The sequence below is a fragment of the Telmatherina bonti genome (genome assembly GCF_933228915.1).
Source record: "Telmatherina bonti genome assembly, chromosome: 8".
NCBI classification, from domain to species: domain Eukaryota; kingdom Metazoa; phylum Chordata; class Actinopteri; order Atheriniformes; family Telmatherinidae; genus Telmatherina; species Telmatherina bonti.
Window position 1 is genome coordinate 22,288,140 of NC_136626.1, and position 21,535 is coordinate 22,309,674.

The 21,535-nt window shown below is 39.5% G+C and overlaps 1 protein-coding gene across 1 annotated transcript in view; it reads right to left on the bottom strand.

The window, feature by feature from the left end:
- Positions 1-13,878: 13,878 nt before the first annotated feature.
- Positions 13,879-21,535, bottom strand: part of arhgef18b (rho/rac guanine nucleotide exchange factor (GEF) 18b) — a gene marked incomplete at its 5' end in the record, with an annotated part of 44,815 nt that continues 37,158 nt past the window's right edge. The window contains 3 exons of the mRNA XM_079245746.1: positions 13,879-14,799; positions 15,179-15,322; positions 16,024-16,381. Of these exons, the coding sequence (XP_079101872.1) occupies positions 14,501-14,799; positions 15,179-15,322; positions 16,024-16,381 (801 nt within the window). The 3' untranslated portion in view covers positions 13,879-14,500. The remainder of the gene's footprint in view (positions 14,800-15,178; positions 15,323-16,023; positions 16,382-21,535) is intronic.

A 21,535-nucleotide genomic window follows, 5' to 3' on the forward strand; every position in this document is an offset into this window, starting at 1 on the left:
ATGAAGGATCAGAGGTCCTAGGCCATCATTTCCTCATTTTGAGCATCTGTTTCAAGCACATGTTCTGACTCATCAGATTTTGTCCTTCAGCCAGTGACTCAAAAAATGAAAAGAGGACAGCAAAGCATTTTGAAGTGGGGGTTTTCTGAGTTGTGTTGCAATAAATAAATTACAACTAACTGGAGGTCAGAACGAGGTCTAGAAGACAAAGAAAATATTCAAAAAAGCTTCCTGTATGACTACAATAATAATTTTAAAAAAATTAAACCTATTTTCAGCTGAGAAACGAAAATTATCTGGAAGATTCAGCAGATTCTGCTGGAGACGCAAAGACATCTGCACAAAAACTGTATGACCTCAAGGAAAGAAAACCTCTCCAGAGTCATCAGCACAAAATTCAGCATCACAAGTTGAAAAATGTGAGCCATTGAAGTGCAGCATGTTTGGAAGAAAGAGAAAGTAAAACTATGTAAAGAAAGTCTCTCTAACTTTCAAGCCAATGTGTATTAATAGAATAGAATAGAATAGAATAGAATAGAATAGAATAGAATAGAATAGAAGTTTATCAGTCCCAACCTTGGTAATTTAGTAAATTGATCATTAATTATGGTTTACAAGCTCATTCTGAAAGTAAACATGACACCATCTACAGAAAAGAAGCTGAGAAATCTGTGAGAAGAGAACACCTTCGACACAAAGCGAAAGATCCCAAACACAAAAAGATTCCACATTTATTATCATCTCAAGTCTTGGGATTTTTGAAACATAATAAAAAAATCTGTGGCTAGACTTCAGAAGAATGCAACACAAAAGATGCTCCAAGAGAATGAATGAAAACGCCCACATTAAATCTGAAACCTTCTCTGCAGCTCTAGAAAGGGTGTTACAAAGACGGCAGGGTGCCTAAACTTTTGCTTCAAGTCATTTCCTAATTTATAAATTTAAACTGTGAAAAACATAAATAAAATATTTTTACAAAAACATTAAATTCATAAGTTTACTTTCATGTCTGTGTAGTTTGGAAAGAGTCTGTCTTCAACATACTTATTTTGTCAAAGTGCCCAAATATTGTCATGACACTGTAAAGAGGCTTCTTTTTTTTTTTTTTTTTAAAGACATATCCCTTTGTTTGTGTATCTTGACAGAACAGATCTTATGAATGTGAATGCAAAGTATGTGTGTGTGAGAGAGAGAGATGAAAACACCAGCAGGAGCCTCATCATAAAAATTGCAGTCCATCTGAGAAGAGCCTTCACTCTTATATAAGTCTCCCCTGCTGCAACGCTGTGTAAGCAAATGTCAATCTTCCTCTGGAATATTCTCCATCTTTTGCCTCTCTCGTGATTTCTGTTCTTTTTTTTCTTCTTTCTGGGCTGGAATAACAAGAAAAACGCAGAGATTGACAAGAAAACGCAGCCAATGACAAGAAAAATGCCTCATAAGATACATATGAATCTTTACAAAACAGTGTTGACCCTTTTCTTATTTTTGCTGCTGCTGTTTGTTGTTAAAGCTGACTCTACATCCTCATGCTACCTCCCCCCCGCAAGCACCCCCCTTCCCCTTCCCCCACTCCCACCCCATTCCACCCCTGACTGTGGGCATCTCAGTTGGCAACAGCTCTTAGGTTTCAGAGCTGACTGGTTAAGCGAATGAGGAGTAAACAGAGTGCGAGACAGCCAGCCAGCCAGTCAGACAGTCTAACCACTGGAGCGAAGGCAGGGGTTGTCTCGTCTCAGCCGTCTGAGCAGGAGATTGTCTTTGTGTGTGTGTGTGTGTGTGTGTGTGTGTGTGTGTGTGTGTGTGTGTGTGTGTGTGTGTGTGCAGGGGGCTCTCAGGAGCTGACAGGTCAACATGCACAGTAAGCAGAGAGAGACCTGAAGCCGGTGTATTGAGTGTGTATACGCTAGCTGAGCTACAGACATTGAGTTATGTGTATGGAATGTAATTTTCTGTCACAGTTGAGTGCAGTCAGATACTGTGATATAACATGTTCTGGCATTACCTTTTATCATGCAAGATTATGAATATGCTGAGCAACATGATAACCTAAAAAGAAAGTAATATGATGAAATGATCATTTCCTTCATCTTGTCATTTAAATAAACTTATATTACACATTCACAATTCTTCAGACCTGTCGTTAGAGTTATATTTCCCAGTAGAGACATGGAGAGTCTCATGTGGAGCACACGTCCCACAATCTTTTTTTTTTTTTTTTTTTTTTTTCATCAAATGTTTTTCTGCCTTTGTAGCCTAATTTCACCAAACTGGAAGGCAAAACAGAAATCCTAATCATTAAAACACATACACACAATTTATAATCTAACAAGATGCATAATAACAGCTTGATGCAAAGGTGCAGTCTCTGTATGTTCCTACAGACTTCCTCCCTTTGTTCCTTTCCACCAGATTAATTTCACTACCTCTATTTCTGAGTGTGTTTGCAGCGAGGACCTGTGGCTTTGACAGGCGGGAGGAGAGAAACAGGAGCTCTGTGACAGAAGGGCACTTTCAGACTTGCCAAGATTCAGACACTGAAATAGCTGTTTATACAATAGAATAATTACCCAGCAGCTGCAGAGGAGAGATGAGGAGGGGAGCGTTCTGGTTCTGGCAGTGGCACCATGCATTTAACCATAAGAAAGTTGATCATTGAGGATTCAGGCCTTTGATGAGCTCTGCTCTGTCCATTTCGTTTTGCACTGAAGTTTATTTTTTATTGAGAAAACCAATATTCTGCAGATTTCTTCCGTTTTGTCAAATAGCAATTTAATAAAATGGTAACAAAAGAAATTTGTTTACAAGAGTTTATAAAGAGTGGGAAATTAGACATTTTCATTTTAGGACTAAACTCTTAATTGAAGCCTAATTTTGTTTTATTTTAAACCACGTAAAATTAGCTGGAGCTTTCACAGCAACAATCATGTGTAGCAACCTCCATTTTTATTCTCACTCACAAATCTTCTCATACTGTGAATTCTCCACTTGAGACTTTAATTCATTTCCATGATGTGAGACTAATAATCTGCACTTAACTCGCAAAGCATGGGAGATTTCTCAGTGAAAGCCAGTAGGGCCACATAAAAAAAAAAACATTAGCTGACTAAACTGGGCACCGTATCTTTGCTGCCCTTTTGAAGATCTGTCTACAAGAGTTATTAACTGAACTGGTGACAAAGGACAGCCTAGATGGAGTCCAACATGCTGTGGGAACTGGCCTGACTTACTTAACTAGACTTTAGCACGGGTGGTAATAAAACCTCAGCTCAGAGCAGTGGACCACCACCAGGACAGAACTTATGAGTACAGTCGTAAACCACAGAGAAAACTCCCACATGCCTCAGGGTGTCCTTCACAGGGTAAAGAACTCGTCCAGTGTTCCATGTTCAGCTTGCAAATTGCATTGTCCATCCCTGAGCCCATGGAAAGATGGTCAACCAACTATCCCAATATTATTCCATGTATATTTTAGCATTTATCTGCTGTTTTACTGTAATTCTGTCCCAAAGAATGACATTTCTAACATATTTCTCCTGTCCCGTGCAAACAAAGGTGGGAGACCCATCTGAAAAATGTGCTTCCATTTGCAGAAGGCCCCATTGTGATGTACCGTCGTCACGTCACAAAGTCAACACGAGGATGGTTTTATTCACAGAAAAAAAGCACACAAAGACTGTGAGGGTTGACCATGCATGATGAGCAAAAATGTGGGCTGAGGAGAGACGAGCCAGCGGACATTCCAGGCGAGCCTGGCATACTTGGATTCATGTGGTACAAAACGATGCATTTCTCTTTGTCTTTATGATAAGGACGTCACAAAGCTCTTTGTTCTTTGCATGGAAAGAGTTTTTTTTTTTTTTTCAAATGTAATTGCTACTTCCTCTGACTCTCATTAATAAAACAGAGACTAACTCCCAGTTGGGTTGAAGCGAGGCATAAAAAGGGGGTTTGCTAGAGGGTGAGATGGCATGGGGAGGGAGGAGGGTTGATATGTTGCCTGAGGTGACACACATGTCTCCTCTCTGACACACACACACACACAAACTATAAAACCATCTTGCTTCTCCAATCAAAAACCTCTTCTCTGTTATAGAAAAGAAAAAGTTCAAACGCATCCTCTGCAGCCTGAGAGATGGAGCTTGGCAGATGTAAAGCGCCCTCTTACATTTACAGTTCTGCAGAAAGTCACACCAAACAGAATTATGAAAATAAGCCACATGCTTGAGTGTGTCTGTGTGTGTGTGTGTGTGTGTGTGTGTGTGTGTGTGTGTGTTTGAGGCGACCACTTCTGTTGAGCTGTGCTCAGTTGACCACTGCGGATGAGATGTGACACCGAGGATGAATAATACAATAGAGAGATACTCGGACATGTCAGCAGCATCTGTCTGTGTCTGGGGCTGACATGTGTCATCCTCCCTCCTCATTCAGAGCACAGCGCAGAGGCTTATACAAAACTAATGAAGCAGACACACGCTGTATTAACACACACGCTCCCACTCACGCAAGCACACAGACATCAAGGGGCAAACAAGTAGCTCTGATTGAAAGAGACGGTGCCATGTGGACGCATCGTGACCAGCATCTCATCTCAGATTCCTTAGATTCCCCTGGGCCACTCAGTCTGCTTCTGATACACAAAAATGAGTTCCAGCTCAGGTTCAGAACAGGTTGGTCACTGCAAGCAGGAGCAAAACACTGAATATTTTATGACTTGACTGTTCTGAAAAGCTACTTTCTGCTGGGTGGATCATTCAGGGTTGTAACTGAACTGAAAGAGAGTTTTTAGTCATGTTCACCGCTCTGCTCTGATTCACTAAGACCTGATGGGAGGATAATAAAAAGATATATAGAAACTAAGGAAGGAAGGAAGGAAGGAAGGAAAGAGAAAAAGTTTTTCTGCTCGTTTAGAGTAGCTGGCTTCCTTTTGTGGTGGAACAGGTTTTGGTGCTGTTACAGTAGATGAAAGCGCTCTCATTGGAGCTAATGTCACATTATCTTTTTATCCTACTTAATACGTCTCAACCCTCTGCCAGGAATCTCAACATGTTAATGGACTGAAATAAGATCCATGGTTTAAAAAAAAAAAAAAGAGAAAACGTGAATTATGTGTGTTTGGGTTTACACTGTTTACACTTCGCTGTGTGTATGCACATGCACCCTCATGAGTGATTTGATTTGCTTAACAGTTTCATGCTCTGCTTCGTACATTTAATCCAGAAGTGATGACAAGTGCAGCACCTGAATGTCAGCCCTAAACTGTGAACAGAGATCAGAGGTGTTGGCTGGACGGTTTAACTTCAGTCAGAAGAGAACATATGCTTGTGAGGACAAGTTTTAGAGTGGGATGCTTGGTTAGAAATGTAGATTTGTTTAAAATTTCCTGTATATAATACAAAAAGCCCTGTGATGGACTGGCGAGCTGTCCAGGGTGTACCCTGCCTTTTGCCCAAAAGACTGCTGGGATAGGCTCCAGCTTCTCCGCAATGTAGGAATGAATGAACAATACAAAAGGTCTGGAAGGCTTGTTTTTATTCATTCGGTTTTTTTTTTATTAGTTTTTTTTTTTTAAAGATACAAAAAAGATTTTTAAAAAAAGAAAAGAAAAGAAAAGATAAGAAAAACATCCAAACTTTTTTTAGAAGTAAAGCTTGTATTTTTGCTGATTCCTCCCTTTTTTCAACAGAAATCCCAGCAAATGTGACTATATGAAAATTAATGAAAAGTGTGGCAACAAAAGATTGTGGACAATGTTCGAATCACGATTATACTTTTTCTCTAATATCAGTTGCTCCAATGTTTCCTATGCTGAAGGGAAATGAAAAATAAAACAACTCCGCTTCTTGCAACTTAAGAGAATTTGGTCAGTTCTTGTCTCATGAATTACTGCAGGTAATTTCACAAAGTGAATGATCAGAACTAGTAACTACTGTTATGAAATCTCAATCTACTGATATTACGACTTAGGTCCCAAATGATTTGAACAACAACATGATTATAATTTGTTTTGGGGTTTTTGTTTGTTTGTTTGTTTGTTTTTTCCAGCATTGTACACTGCTGCTTTGTCTGGACTTTTCAACATCACAAATCAGTCCAGATGAGTCCTGGTCCACACCGGCATGTAAAGTGGTGGACTAAAACTGTAACCGTTCAGGTTCTTAATGGTTTTAAACTCAGAAGTTGGAGTTTACGAATTCCCAAAAATTCATCTGGAGAACACCATGAAATCAGATTTCTGACTCTGAAAGCTAGAAAAAAACCTCCCATCCTAATATTTTAAATCACATAGCTGACAGTGATATTTGTGTATGTGTGTCTAATTAAATCACAGCCTTCTGCGTCTTGTATTTGCACGTAAAACAAAACAAAACAATGAAACATGTAGTTTAACTTCTATGAATAATAAATAAGTAACTCTACATTTACAGGGGGGGTCATTTCTACAGGAAAATTCTTTGGTTGATGTGTGACCAAACAGCTCCATGTTAGACATGATGTAAATGTTTTACATGGTGATAAGCAAAGCAAATCAATGTGGGAGAAAAAAAACTCACGATTAAAACACTGTAACTTTGCAAACGAGGTCGTCTTAATATGTTATTTCTGGAGATAGTTTTACACATATTTCGCTTCTGCTCTGAACAGCTGGAATACATGCTGATGATAATAATTCATAATGGATACTTGGTTGAAACTCGTTTAGGATGACTTTCCCCAGTATGCATTTGACTTCAGTGTCTGTGCTTAACTGCAGCACCTTCGAGTGATTATATAAACGGATTTTCACATTCTGGATGCAGGCAAACAAATCCACTCAGCCCTTTCTTATTCTGGTGTTTGGCATTGCAGCAGTTAGTGGCCTTTTGGTTCTTTGGCAGCGTCTTCCTGTCTCCACTCACTCGCTCCTCCTCCAACCCCTTCAACAGCAGCCAGACAGCCATCCGACCCTGCCAGCTCTGGTGGGAGGCTGGCGACCGCTTGTTCCAGCTCCTAAATCAGAGAAGCTGTGTTTAGATCCCCCCCATAGTGCACAGCTACACTTGCAATACGAGCACTGCTGAGCTCCACTCTTCCAAGATGAAAGAGGGACGTGCCGAGGAAGCTTTGTGCAGTTATTCTCATCCCTGTTAGTCCACTAAAAGCTTGATTTAAATCTGCTTTCTGTTTTGGCAACTTTACTGATTTTCCCTCTCTATGAAATAATGAGATAACAAAACTGCAACACACTTAACAAAAACCTCAAATAAATGCAAGATGACAGACAACATTATGCAGACAGATGAAGAAACTCAGCTGTTTCTGATGATGTTGAAAGGGTCATATGGGCATAAAGTGCAACACCACAGGCTATATTCTTTGAAAGAGATGACAAATCCTCACAGAAAGCCCCTGGAGATAATGCATGGACGTTTAAGTGCACCATCAACAGAAGTGCATCTACTTCCAGAGCTGCTCCTGGCTCCCATTCACTCACTTTACAGCCATTTTCTGTCACTATCCTCCTTTTAGGGTTTCCTTCAGGCGTTCCTGTTATTATGGTGTATATGTTATCATTTTTCTACTTCTGATTCCCAATACACATATTCCCCTGACTTCAAAAAGCAACTCTGATGATGGCTAAAAAAAAAAAAAACTTTACACAAAGCTCCTGGGTCTTTCCAGGGAGGGTGAGACTTTGCAACTTAAATTACCCACGTTTCCTGACATAAAGAGCTTTCCACTCAAGCTGCCAAAGGACTATTTTCCTTGGCACCACTAGCAATTGACTCTAGCTAGCAATGCAGTGTACATTTGTGTGTATGTGTGTGTGTGAAGTACGTTCTAATTCTTTGAAACACCCTGGAGACCTCCCACACTGCACAAACTTGAACAATAGTGTATCCTGAAACAGATGCAAATCACTTCAAGTTGTGGACAGCAGGATTGCACCACCTTGTAAAATGTTAAAGGGGCCATTACTGATGATTGAATGACTGGAAAACTGACCGAGGTTTATACATACCGATAAACCACAACATTAAAACAGCTAACAAGCAGGTGACGCCAGGAACATATATTATACATGAGAGCCAAAGTGATGTCTGCACAAATGGATCAAAAGTGTTCCCAGTTCGCAGTTAATAAAGCAGTCCGTGGAAGGACTGCTGGTGATCTGGCAACAGTCATGGCAACAGCACTCCTTGTGCTGGCCTTTGTGGTGTGTCCACATGAGAGCTACCCTTGCACAAAGAAACGAGAACTTTAGTGCTTGCACAGTACATGGCAGCAGTAGCTGAATATGGGCTTGAATAGCTGCAGATCAGTCAGTGTGTCCATGGTGACCCATTATCACAGCCAAGTGCACCCACAATGGCACCTGGGAGTGAAAACTGGACTGTGGAGAAAAAGGAAAGGGACATGGGGACCATGTTGTCTTTTACATCATATAGTTGGCTGCGTGATTAGCAGCAACACGCATTATGTTCTTCCAAATGAGTCAAGATTTTGCCTCCAGCAGCTGGAGGATTACAGAGCAAAGTGTGGAGAAAATGCAACCCAAACCAAATGCCACCACTTCGGTGTCAGTTAATGATATAGTACTAATAAGTTTCCTTTGTTCAAACACATATCATTCAATATTATTATTTATATAAGTATAAATGTACCTATATACATACACATATACGTGTCTACATACATACATACACACATACATATACCTACACATTTACATACAAAAATACATACATTGAATTTTTGTTTCATATTAATAAATGTTATTACATCTGTACATAAACAAACAAAAAAATAAAAATAACACCAAAAAGTAATATACCACATACCGGTACATACAAACTGCTGTACTTCATGTGCTTATCTTCTTTAGTTGGTTTGATTTATGTAATTATTGTCTTGAGAGTAGGTTGGTGAAAGGCCTAAGAGGATTTTAACTCTGACCAAATTAAACAACAGATGAAGAAATAAGCTAATCCAAGATTTTTCTCGATGGAAAGGTGGATGGAGCCAGGTTAATAGCATTGCCTAGTTTCCAGCCTTTATTCTGTGATAATCTACTGAACTCTGCCCTACAAAGTTAGCAAACAGTAACAACACAAGTACAAACAGCAGATTGAATTTTGAGCATTTTATGCCCCTCCAAGCAAAAGGTGTTGAAATTATTTGACACTGTGCATATAACATGAAAAGTAAGCAGTTATATTTCTATTTAAATCAATGTGACATTAATATTTAACAGTTAATTGCACCAAAAAAGTTTAGACATACAGTTTCTGTACTTGTGTTGCATATATTAAATTTGGCTCTGTGGATTATTTTTCCTTCATTGCTAAGAACTCTAACCACTAAAAATAAAATAAATATAAATTACACAAGTATCACTTACCTGGAAGACAATAAACAGAAAGATGTATGTCAGTAAGACTCAAACAGATATAATATGAATATGCGTTTACTTTTCTCTGGAACAGGCGGATCTGTCACAAAGATGGTCATTAATCGCTTTCCAATACAGTGTAATCAGCACACGGGGCTAAAACCAGTCCAACAGGACAGTCACCGGGCCATAGCTGACTGCAAAATGCAAATCCTGTGAGCACAAAGGGCGAGTCAGCACTAAGCACACTTCCTTTATAATCCATCTTTTCAATTCACCTGAGGCGTCTCTTGTGAGAGAACAATAGCCTTCCATCTGATCTCTACCTGGCTTAATCTTTCTCTGTGGAGGCGCTCTCACCATGGGCCCCCACACAGGGACTTCCTTTGTTGGGGTACAACAAGAGATCAGTTGAACAGGTTGGTGGAACAATGACTCTTTCATCCAAGCCAAAACTATAACAGCTAGTTTTTAGATCTCACTTTTACAACCCATGAGAAATATCTGTATATCAGCAGGAACTGCTGCACTAAATATACAAGCTGATGCACGCTGCAGGCCATCACTCTTCTGCTCTTATATTGCTGATAAGAGCAACATACAACCTGAAATACTTTTTTATAAAAAGAAAGAAAATATTTCCAGGGTGCCAAGGAAGTTATGTAAGCTGACTTTGAAGCAGAGACATGTTTTACTGTTGGCCATCTTCCTGCTATCACCTGGGGTGCTTGAAAAGAGGACAAATAGAGGTTTGTGTCAGCCAGGAGGAATAAAACTACACTCAGATAAGCAGTCATGTAGAACATTCCTTCACTTCATCACTTGCAAAAGCAGAAAGAGAGGATACTGAGGAAATAGATTCAGAAACACACCTGATATCCAACACGGCTGAGAAGCTCACAAAGGTCTGAACAGATTAAACTGATGGGTCACACAAAGAAACTTAGGATGTTTTTCTTATTTCCTGTTTACTTTAGCTGTGCAACACAATAAACATAAACATCGATTAGCAGTAACGAGACTCTTCTTCATTTAGAAGACAGCAGATGTAAAAGGTGGAAACTGGAAGAACAAAAGCAAATCCAAAACAACGTGCTGACACAAAGTTAATCAAACTAAGATTTGTTTCAGTGTTTTATGATGTTTATCTGCATGTCTGGCTCTGTGGAGAGTCTATTTGTTCAACTTTGCGGTGAGAGCAGCCTGACACAGAAAAACAGCAGCCAAGACTCCGGGCTTCCTGCAGAACTGCATTACATAAAACGCCTCCGAGCTGCGAAGCGGTTGGGTCGAGGTGGATCAGAGACACCGGACGAGAGGGGAAGCGACAGGGAGAGATGAAATGGGCAGAACAGTGGAAGGAATGAGACAGAAACAAAGACAGGGGGAAGCAGCCTGGAAAAATAATTGTTGAGAGGAGACAGAAGAAAGCCACTAATGACAGCAGACAATAAAAACTGGCCACTATTGTAGCGTCTGCCCTGCCAGAATGACAATAGGGCAGGAACCAACAGTCCTGCTGTTAGTGAGGTCTACAGAGGGATTGAACAGCCACAACCACAAGGCCTGAAAATAGAGCTTTGTCTGAGAGAAGGCTGTTATTAGCTCGTCTAAACATGGGGTCAATAACACTGTTATTGCACCTCCTAGACACTGAGAAACGGGTAGGCAGCCATCTAAATGGGTGGTCGGGATTACTTTGATGAGCAGTGAATAGAAACCTCAATAATGAGGCAAAATTATATGTCGATTGTTTGCAGACTTGCTTTTTGGCATAAACAATAACTGTCCAAATATTCGCCAAAACAACTCTTTTAAAACTCACGCGGTGATAAAATTCAGACAAAACAGTTTCAAAGCTTTTTATTACTAAATTTCTCTAAGGCAGCAGTTTGTGCTCACAGGTCTCTAATGTGGCAAAGTGAAAAAAAAAAAAGTAGAAACATCAGTTTTGCTGTGTGCTACAGATGTCATCAGACAAGTCTCGGTAAATAAATGTTTACAGACAATAATATAATAAACATTAACATTCATTTTCCCCTTCAAGTATGCTACTATCCAAAGTGACTAGTGTAAAATTGGCCGAGGAAACATAATATATTCATGATTATTTACATGTTACAGGTCCAACAGGTGTGTGTGTGTGTGTGTGTGTGTGTGTGTGTGTGTGTGTGTGTGTGTGTGTGTGTGTGTGTGTGGTGGTTGGGGACTGGAAACAATGCAGTTCAATTTGTTTCCACACACATAGATGCACAAATACACGTACACACACATGCACACAGTGATATGACAGAGGATCTGCATGACACAAAAGCGTAAAATACACAAAGCATTTCATGACAACAATTAAGACTTCATTTGATCAGAAGAGCGGCAGCCTCCACCTCCACCTCCGCTGAGGTTATGACCATTCTGGTGCAAAACTAAAGTGTTTCTTCCGCCAGTTCTCCTGTGGTCTGTCGGCACTCAAACTCTACAATGAATTTTCTCCTGACCCTGGAAAATTACGCTGAAGGTTCTGCTTTCAGCAATTAGACACGGCCCACTTCAGCAGATGGAATTTCCTCAGCTGTCATGGAAATAGATCTGATGGCGTCCCGCTGTAAGAGTGGTCACGGTGTCATCTAAATTTTAAAGTTTTTGGAATAAGTTAGCAAAAGCAGATTGTGGGGTAAAAGTTGGAAAAATGAGCTTTGAACTTCAATTATTTTGTCAAATTTTGGAAAAGCATTTGGCCGTTTAGATTACACACTAGAACTGTGTGTTAAACAATATAACCAAAAATTTTGAGCAGATTTAGAGATGCCAGATATGAGTGGATGACAATATTCTGTAAACATGCTTGTTATGAATACTTACTGGAGGACTTTTTGTTTTTTGAACAAGTAAAAACACTTTGTGGATGACCACACAATCAGCAAGGTCATTAATCCTTCATGCAGGAGCAAAGAGGAAGACACAGCGTCAGCTGGATGTTTCTTTGGTTAAACCCACTGAAACAAGCAGACCAACTGGTTTAACTGCAACGTTACATCATGAACTGAACCAGAGGCAACACAGTCAATGCAGCAACATCAACACATATCAGAAGATTAAACATACACTTTTGATTTCAGTTTTTTACACAAATGATTCATAAACTGCCCAGATTCTACAATGACTGGGTACCATACTGTATACACACACCAATGTGTGTACTTTAAATGTTTACAGAAATCAACAAATGGGTTTCCGTTTCATTTTGACATCATGATTCACGTGAGACTTTTTTGTACGTATAAGAGGGCGAATAATGCCCGAATCATCACCTGCACTATGTACAATAATATACATAATATACACACAACCTGCTTCACTCTGGCTTATGATTTAAGCATTTGTCAATATTTTCCTTCAAGAGACAAAAATATCTTAATGGTCAACTGCTTTAGGATTTATAGGATTTTTTCAATGCAAAGGGAAAACAGGGACAGAAAGCTGTGTTACCTTTTCTTCTGAAAAGAAATAAATGATGGTCATTCTATTTGTAGAACCCCTGCATCCGTCCGTACGTTTTTATGTCGTTGATAATAACAAAAAATACCAAAATGAGCCCTCATCCTTAACTCAAAGCGACATCATCACAAATAATCTGAAAAATAGACCAAGAAAAAAAAAAAGGACCCTGACAACTTCACAAATCAGCAAATTCTGGACGAGTGAAACAAGCTTTTAAAAACAACCTGTCATTCACATTAATTTTTCATTGGATTTATAAAAACAGTACAGCATTGGATTGAGCTGTGTGTCTATAAATGTTAACCTGCTTCAGTTCTGCATGCTGCTCTGGCATCTCCACTTAATATCTAAAGATAGTATAAATACATCATTCATATGATTTCAGAACTGCTCAGTACGTCATTCTGATTTCTTTCTAAATTTGTGGTCCAACTTTTCCCCACTGCAAACTATCCTCAATACACAGCTGTTATTGTCTGATGGACTTCTGATTGTTATGTTTTGAGAAAGGCCTCCAACCAGCAGACTGAAGCAGCCCAAAGTAAATGTTATTCGAACCGAACTGTGTGACATACATAATGTACAGAATGCTCACTAGTGCTTCAAAAACATGGAAACAATGATTAAAACGATGATGAAAGACATTAAAGGGACACTTTTGGGAAATGCATCTCAGATGAGACAATAAAGACCTTCATTGCATCTGCAAAGTACCGACTGCAGCCGCGTTTAGCCACTTTCCTGTATGTCTAACTAGAAATCCAAGTAAAAAGCTTTCAAACATTAAAGTCTGAAGGCAATTTAATTTAGGTCCACGCTCAAATTTTGCAGATTTCTCCCATCACGAACAAAAGATGTGATCTTTTATGGAACAGTTTAGCTGCACACCATTTAAAAAGCTAAGAGTCACAGCTGATAGTAAAAGTCAGACTATGCCTTAAAATGTTTAAGAGACAGATAAGAAGCCAAACAGTCACTTGATCAAAATAAATAAAAAGAAAAAAATCATCATTAAAGTCAGCTTGTACAACTAGCTGCAAAACTACAAGTCTAATCCACAGTTGAAGCTTTCTGTAATGAGCATAATTAAGACAAGTACCGATAAAAATGAAATGAAGCTGCACAATCAAATTATTCTCATTAGAAGTTCCTTCATTTAGCCTGGAATGGAGCATTTATATGTGCAAATGGAGCTTCAAGCAGAGCTGTTTCACGTTGTTCCAGGTCCAGCAGAAATGTGCAGTGAAGACCAGGAGTCCATCGCTGCAGTGTTCATGCCTCACTAAACTGGACTCGCTGCACTCCTCCCTGGAAACACAACCAGCAGTTCCTCTTCTTTGATGCTCCTTTCAGTCACATCCCATTCAGCTTTCGTGGCTTTAGTCTTTGGATTGATTAAACTTCATTTTCTTTCTTTCTTTAATAAAAATGCTACAATGCCTTTGTTTTTCAACAAGTCATCTCCCCATACTTGTGATCAAATTAGATATAAAACTACAAATTAAATAAAATATTATTGGCAGATTAGAAGCAAATGTGGAGTAGCAGTGTTAAAAAAAAAACATTTTCTAAAACATAATGTCAAGTTGTTGATTGGTGACTTGGTGATTGTTTGGGGAAGACGGAAAATTAAAAAAATATAACATCCTCCTTGTTCAGATCTTCTATGGTGATGGTGTAGGGTGGTGGGACGCTGTGGCTGAGCCCAGGAACATTTGAACTGAGGTTCTGCGGCTGCAGGTGGGCTTGCAGCTGAAGTGACGTGGGAGCTTGTGCGTGGGGAGGAATGGTAGGAGGCTGTGTGGAGGGCTGAGGATGGAACTGTGCAGAAGGCAACGGGGGCTTCTGTACATTTTGAGGGTGGGAGGAGGTGATGGAGGTGGTGGGCTGTGCATCTGGTCCAGTGTTGTCTGGAGGACTCAGCTGATCTGTCAGGCACAAAAAAAAGAAAAGTCATTAGAGAACAAAGGATTAGTGTGTAAATGGCACAAATATAAGATTAGTCTGCAATGGGTAAATGAATCTAAATCGCAATCAATCACATGAAATTGGTGGTCGTGTTGCGAGAGAACAGGATTAAAATGTCTGTGTCAGCTGTACAGCCGGCCATTAATCAAAGGGGAGCATATGAAACTGATAGGTGTTTACAGAGGGAGAGGCCAACATGAAAGCAGGCATTAGGGAGGAATGTTATCGGGTGCGGTCAGGTTTGCCCAGGTGAGAACGCATGCCTCCTTGTTTATGTCTGAGAACTAAGGATTAATAATGCAGCAGAAAACACAGACATGAGGAGATTGTGATTGTTACCTGTGTGGTGATGCAGGGAGTGGGACTGAGGAGGAGCTGGCAGAGGGAGCTGCTGGTGGGGGCTGATGGACCGTTTGGCCCTGAGGGCGTTGTCCTCTCTGCCGGACAGCTTCAGAGGAAGCATCTGCTTCATGTCCACTGAAGCTGAGAGAAAAAGCCCAAGAAGACAAATGCACAAAGAGACGTTAGGTGATTTAAATTAGATTGCCAAAGCAAACTGGAGCAATCCGACCTCTCTTATGTCAATACTCGATAAACAGTTGGTTTACCCAAATTAAGACAGCTAATGCGATTTTAATGGGGGCAATCTGGTCAAGCTCGCATCAGGCAAGAGGAATTAGCAAGAAAAATCCATTTTTACATGGTTTACTGCACTGATAAACGTCACCTGCTAGCATGAATGCAACACTCATGATGCATATTTAAATGGACTGAACTTTTAAAACGGTGAGTCTTTGTTGCCATCAGCTCTGACTTAGACAACTATTGCCCAAACGAAAGCATAATGCATTTCAGAGCTCTAACTCCAAACTAGCACAGACAGGCATAAAGGCATCTGATATCCCTCCCTTTAGCACATATTTGGTTCCATTTCAAAGAGTGACTCAAAACTAGCTTACATCTCGACATACAGCGATGTTTCCACAGGCTGACAGCTCTGACAGCATCGCTGCTGCCAAAGGCTCTGCAATCATGTTCTAGTGAAGGGAGCCGCTAACTGTCAGATCCACATTTTTTGTTGAGGTTTTCATTTCACTTTATGAAAACCTCTTCTTGTTGTTGAGTAACTTGGCATTGGTTCATCTGAGAACTTTCTTTACAGTATTATTAACTTGAGTCCTCACCGGTGCTGTCGGTGCGATGTGAGGCTTTGCCGCTCTTTCCCCCTTTCCCTTTGCCGCTGTTGATTGCTGCCAGTTTGGTGGGGATCTGCTGCTGCACCCCGACCGGTTTGTGCTGCTGGTTGGTGGTGCTGAAGAGATGGAGCGGCACCTCTGTCTTCAATGGCAGTGGAAGTGTAGAAGAGCCCGTCTCTCGCCGGACAGACACTTCAGGGCGCTCGGGATAGTCAGCTGGCGCCACGGACAAACTGGCACGTACCAAGGGTTTCTGGGGTGCAGGAAAGTCAGAGACGCTGGTGGAGGTGGTGAGGCCAGAGGATGAGAGGAGCTCCCCGTTCAGACTGCCAGACATAGGAGCCACCTTGAGGAGAGAAAAGTTTATTATTTGCTGGGACGTGACTGAGGCCTGGTTCTTGCTGCAAATATCATCTTTAAAGACTTCAAATTCAGGATTTCAGTTCAAAGGGTGGTTTCCAAAGCCTGAACTATAATTATCTGGATCTGCGGTCCAACTGGGTTTGTCATAAGAGTTGTGCAATATCATGTCTGTGTGTTGTGCGTGTGAGCTCTAATGAGCCTCCACTGTAGGTTTCATATGGAAGCATCTTATAAAAAAAAAAAACCAACAAAAAAAAAACCAACTAATTAATTAAAAACTGAATCTTTAGAAAAAAGAACCAAGAGATAATCACAGTATAAATCACCTCAGTGATTGGCAAGCCATTACGGACATGCAGTCTGTGTAGATAAAGAGTATTTATAGGCTATAGAGCTTCTGAGCTTGCATTTAAGAAAGCTTTTTTTTTTTTTTTTTTTTTTTTTTTTAACTCATTTAAAGAGAGCTCAAGGACAACTTGCATGCACACACAAACACAAAATGAGAAACATAAGACCCATAATGCTCCCTGTGCAAACAAAGGCATGTCTAACAACACTGACAGGTCTGTTGGATAAGGAAGGAAACAAGAAAGCGGCTCTCATAACATTAGAGGATAAAAGACATCGGCGGCATTGTATGCAAGATTACTAAAATGAAGGAAAGATGATCTCCAGATCATGTGAGCTGTATTCAGTGTGAAGTTTTATGCTCAGAGGCTTGTGTTGAACAAAGTACATAGAGCAAGTTTCAAGTCTTCCAACAGCCCACTAAAATAGCAGCAGGAAATGCTGTTTTCTGCTTGGCATTCGATGATATTTTCTTTCCAGCAACTGATATCTCTCCACTTAAATCCACTATAACTGACACCTCGGCATACAACCTCAGACAGTTCAGAAAGCCAGTCGCAGCTTTTCCTCTGTGATTTCTAGAGTAGACATCTAATTCTTGATTTATTTATCCTTTGTTTGTGTGTAAGCACAGAGAAGGCTGCTACTTAAATGACACTGCACAGATTCTGGCTGACATTACTGTTTAAATAGTTCCCATTGCTAAAATGATTTCCATCAGAAATGGGCAACTTCAATTTTACATATTTTTAATAATAAAAAAAAAAAAAAAATTTAAAAAAAAATCAACTGAATATTTTTGGATGCTTAAATTGTTATTTTTAAAATAATTCAGGATATGAAAATAGCCAAATATTATATCCATGTTGATATTAATTTGTAAATACATCTACAGACGCTCCTGCCAGACACTCAAAATGCCTCAAACTTTGTAAACAATTAAAAACAGTCTTAATTGTACAAAAAAGCAGCTTCAAAGCTACTGGGATTTATGCTGACATAAAAAAAAAGTCATGATGATACATTTTATGTCGGAAATAAGTTAAAAATGACTATACGAAGGAGAATGCATTAATAGGATATGTGCAGATGTGACACAGGCTTATGCTGCGGTGGTCAACACTGCAGCCTCACAGCAAAAAGGTTGCTGGTCCGAGCCTCGCCTGGGGGGGAAGTTTCAACATCAGCCGTTCTGCGTAGTATGCATGTTCTCCCCATGTATGCCTGGGTTCTCCCAGGATGCTCCGGCTCCCATCCACTGCCCAAAAACATGCATGGTCTTAATTCATTCGGTGTGTCTTAACTCTGGTCTTCAGGACCCCCTGCCCTGCAGCCTTACTTTAACACACCTTAATGACATTAATGGCTCGTTGACAGGCAAGCAAAGAATGCGTAGGTTAATTAATGTGTGTTGGAGAAGGAACACATCTAAAACAAGCAAAACAGTGGGTCCTAAAGACCTGGATTTGGAAACACTGGGTTAATTGTCACTCTAGTCTAAATTCTCATAAGGAAAATGGTCGTTTCTCTTGGCTTTGTGGCGGACCGGCGACCTGTCCAGAGTGTACCCTCCCTAACTTAACTGAAGTGGCTGTAGCCTTAAAAGTTTAAGCATGACATCAGTCAGTACCTGTACTTTTGGTGTAAAACCTGATTGATGGTGATCCTAAATACTACCTACACATGATGACTGTTTTTCCCACAGCTGTAACTGCAAAGCATGACATGATGACCTCAGGAAGACAGGGGCCCTTGTGTAGGGCAAGTCTCCAGAGTCTCTTCCCCAACCTTACCTTTCCCCCATAAATTCTCCTCTTTCAGTACATCAGCACACAGATGTTCCATTGTTGCCGGAACAAGGTGATCAGCTTTAAGTGACATAAACAGCAGGTTTCCAGGGTAGCAAATGTGCAGAAGCTGAACAGTACAATGAACCCTGACTGACATCACATAAACAATTAGCACTGACTGCCTTCCAGAGGGCTTTGGTAATGACAGGTTTGGACTGGTTAATTATATGGCCAGGTTTCTCCCATCCTGAAAACCGCCTGGATCCTCCCATATCACACATATCTCCACTCACACTACTCAATGTGCTGCCTGTGCATTATGGACAGCACCTGGAGGCAGGTTAAATCTTACCCAAATCAGATAATGTGTACAGCAGTAACATGCCAAACCCTGAGTTATAAATGTGTTTTACGGGCAATTTCATAGAACATTATAACAATTAGCAAAAAAAATGTAGGCTAAAGGCATTTAATCCAAATTCAAGTTGTTTTCAATAAAAGTCCTTTTTGTTGTTTGAACAGAAGGATTACTCAGAGCACATGCTGTTCTGTGCAACACCATTAGGCTTAGTTATGTATGCAAGCATGTAAGCAAAAAAAATTGAATTAATTATTCAGTTCGACTTTTAATAGCTGATTAATCCTCTAATCTATTTATCGAAAAATTCAATATTTTCAAATTTTGTCACTCCCAATCAACAGAAAAGCAGCTTTTTTTCCTGTTTAATATAGGAGTTAAATGAGTTTTTAGGAGTTAGAAAAACCTGCCGGATAAAACAGCTGAAATCAACTGCTGCTGCTTTGGGCAGGTTTCAGCGTTTGTTGGCACATCACAGACCAACAAGCTGCAAAGCAGCACTCAGTTCAAAATGACTTGCTTTACTTTTGAGGGTTTTTTTTTTTTTTTTTTTTAAAAACAGCTCATGTACATGGTGTTGTTCAGCAAAGTTAGTCAGAGTTCTTCTCATCCACACAGGTCTCCAAAACCCAGTGAGGACTTTTCTTCCCTCACTTGTTTTTTTTGTAATACACCAACACTACTAACCTGCTGCCCAGGGGTTAGTATTAGTAATGCACATTAAGAAGTATTAGCAGCTGCTCTGCATTAGACCAGTTTTGACCAGTTGGAGGCTTTAAACTGGAGGATTGGGTCACCAGAGACAAAATGAAGACAGGATGAAAAGAGCTGCCACAACAAGCAGCATGAAACCAATGTTTTGTTTTGCTCCTCTTAGCTAGTAAGCTCCTGTATAAAGTGATTACCTTCTAAATGGCCATAACATTAGCTGTTGGATCAAATAAATAATTACCATAAACATGACATGCAATCATGGTAAAGCCATTAAAAACTTTTCTAAACGAGTGATTAAGATCATAAAAATTGTCTTAAAACCAAAATGAAAAAACAAAAAATAAAGAAAGGCTTATTTTTACATTTGATACGAGCAGCATTTCTTAGTCTCACACTATTATATATAAATCCAACATGCGTTCTTAAATGACCACAGCTATCTTGTTTATTTCAAGAATATTAATCTTGAGAACTCCAAAACACTTTCCTTTACTGCAGCGTGTATTTGCAGATTGACCAGCAGACAACTGCATCTCCACTGTGACAGGAACCAGCTACTGAGAAACATTTCATCTTAGTCAGGTCAGACGCAATTCATAAAATGCTTTATTCCCCAAATAATTTATAGCACTTCAAAGTGGCAAAAAAAAAAAAAAAAAAAAAAAAAACCCACCTTATGTTAGTGTATAACCTTTTTTTGTTTGTTTGTTTATTAATGTAAAAATATATATTTAATATATTTAATATATTATTATTATTATTACTATTATAATATTATAATATTAATATTATATATATATATATATATATATATATATATATATATATATATATATATATATATATATATATATATATATATATATATATATATATTTTTTTATTTTTTATTTTTTTTTTTTTTTTTAGTTTCCAATAATCTCTTTTATTTACAGCTTCTAAAAGTGAATAAAATAAAGCACTGGTTATTGATTCACTAATAGCACAAAGGGTCAACTACAAGTAGGAGCTATACATGTTGGTGGATAGGACTATACACAGTTTTTCACTACTAAGCACTGACACATGGCCTCAGGTAAATGTCCTCCGCTAAATGCTCTGTCTCAAGTGAGAAAAGACCAAACACACAGGCTGATCACAGAAGTGTATCGCTATTGTTTGCATGTGTGCATGATCAATGACAACTGATTTTTATTGGAGGAACATAAAACTCAATAGCTGAGTATGGAGGAAGGCCGAGGTCAAAGGGGGGGGCACTGGGAGCATTTAGCATCCTGATGTAATCTGGGAGTTTTCCTAACAAACAAAATGCACAGATATTCACAGCCACAGTTCCTGTAAAGGCCTCTATAATTAGAAGAGCATTGCTCGTCACGGCAGATGAAGTCAATTCATGCAGAGGCTTCCACTGCATTGCAGCATAACTGCATGTGGTTTTCCATGAGCCACTGCAAAGTATTATAAGCTTAATCGCATTCAAGGACTTCTCTAGTCAGTAATAAGTTGATAAGTGGCATCATTACGTCTCATGTTAAGACGCCAGTTAAATTAGGCATTGACATGGTTTAAAATCTTCAGAGTGAAAAAGGCAAATCGCTGAATGTTTGACAAAGTTATTTGTAAAGTTACAGTATGTGGCTTTAGAAAAAAAAGCCAACTTGTAAAAAGAAATTGATTTTTTGTAGTTTTTCCTTGAAGGGAGTGTCAGGTCATATCCTGACCTGTGTTAGTCAGCTGGTATGCTGGATGAAAGACACATTGCTGAGGGGTCTAACCGCATTACTGGAGACACTATTCACACAGAAAACATAGGTATGATAGCGTGTACTTGTACCACAATCAACTGAATGTCACACAACAGGGACAGTGACTCACTGAGCTGAAAACTTTTGCCCTCATTTAAGAGAACATTAGTCAAAGTAAACAA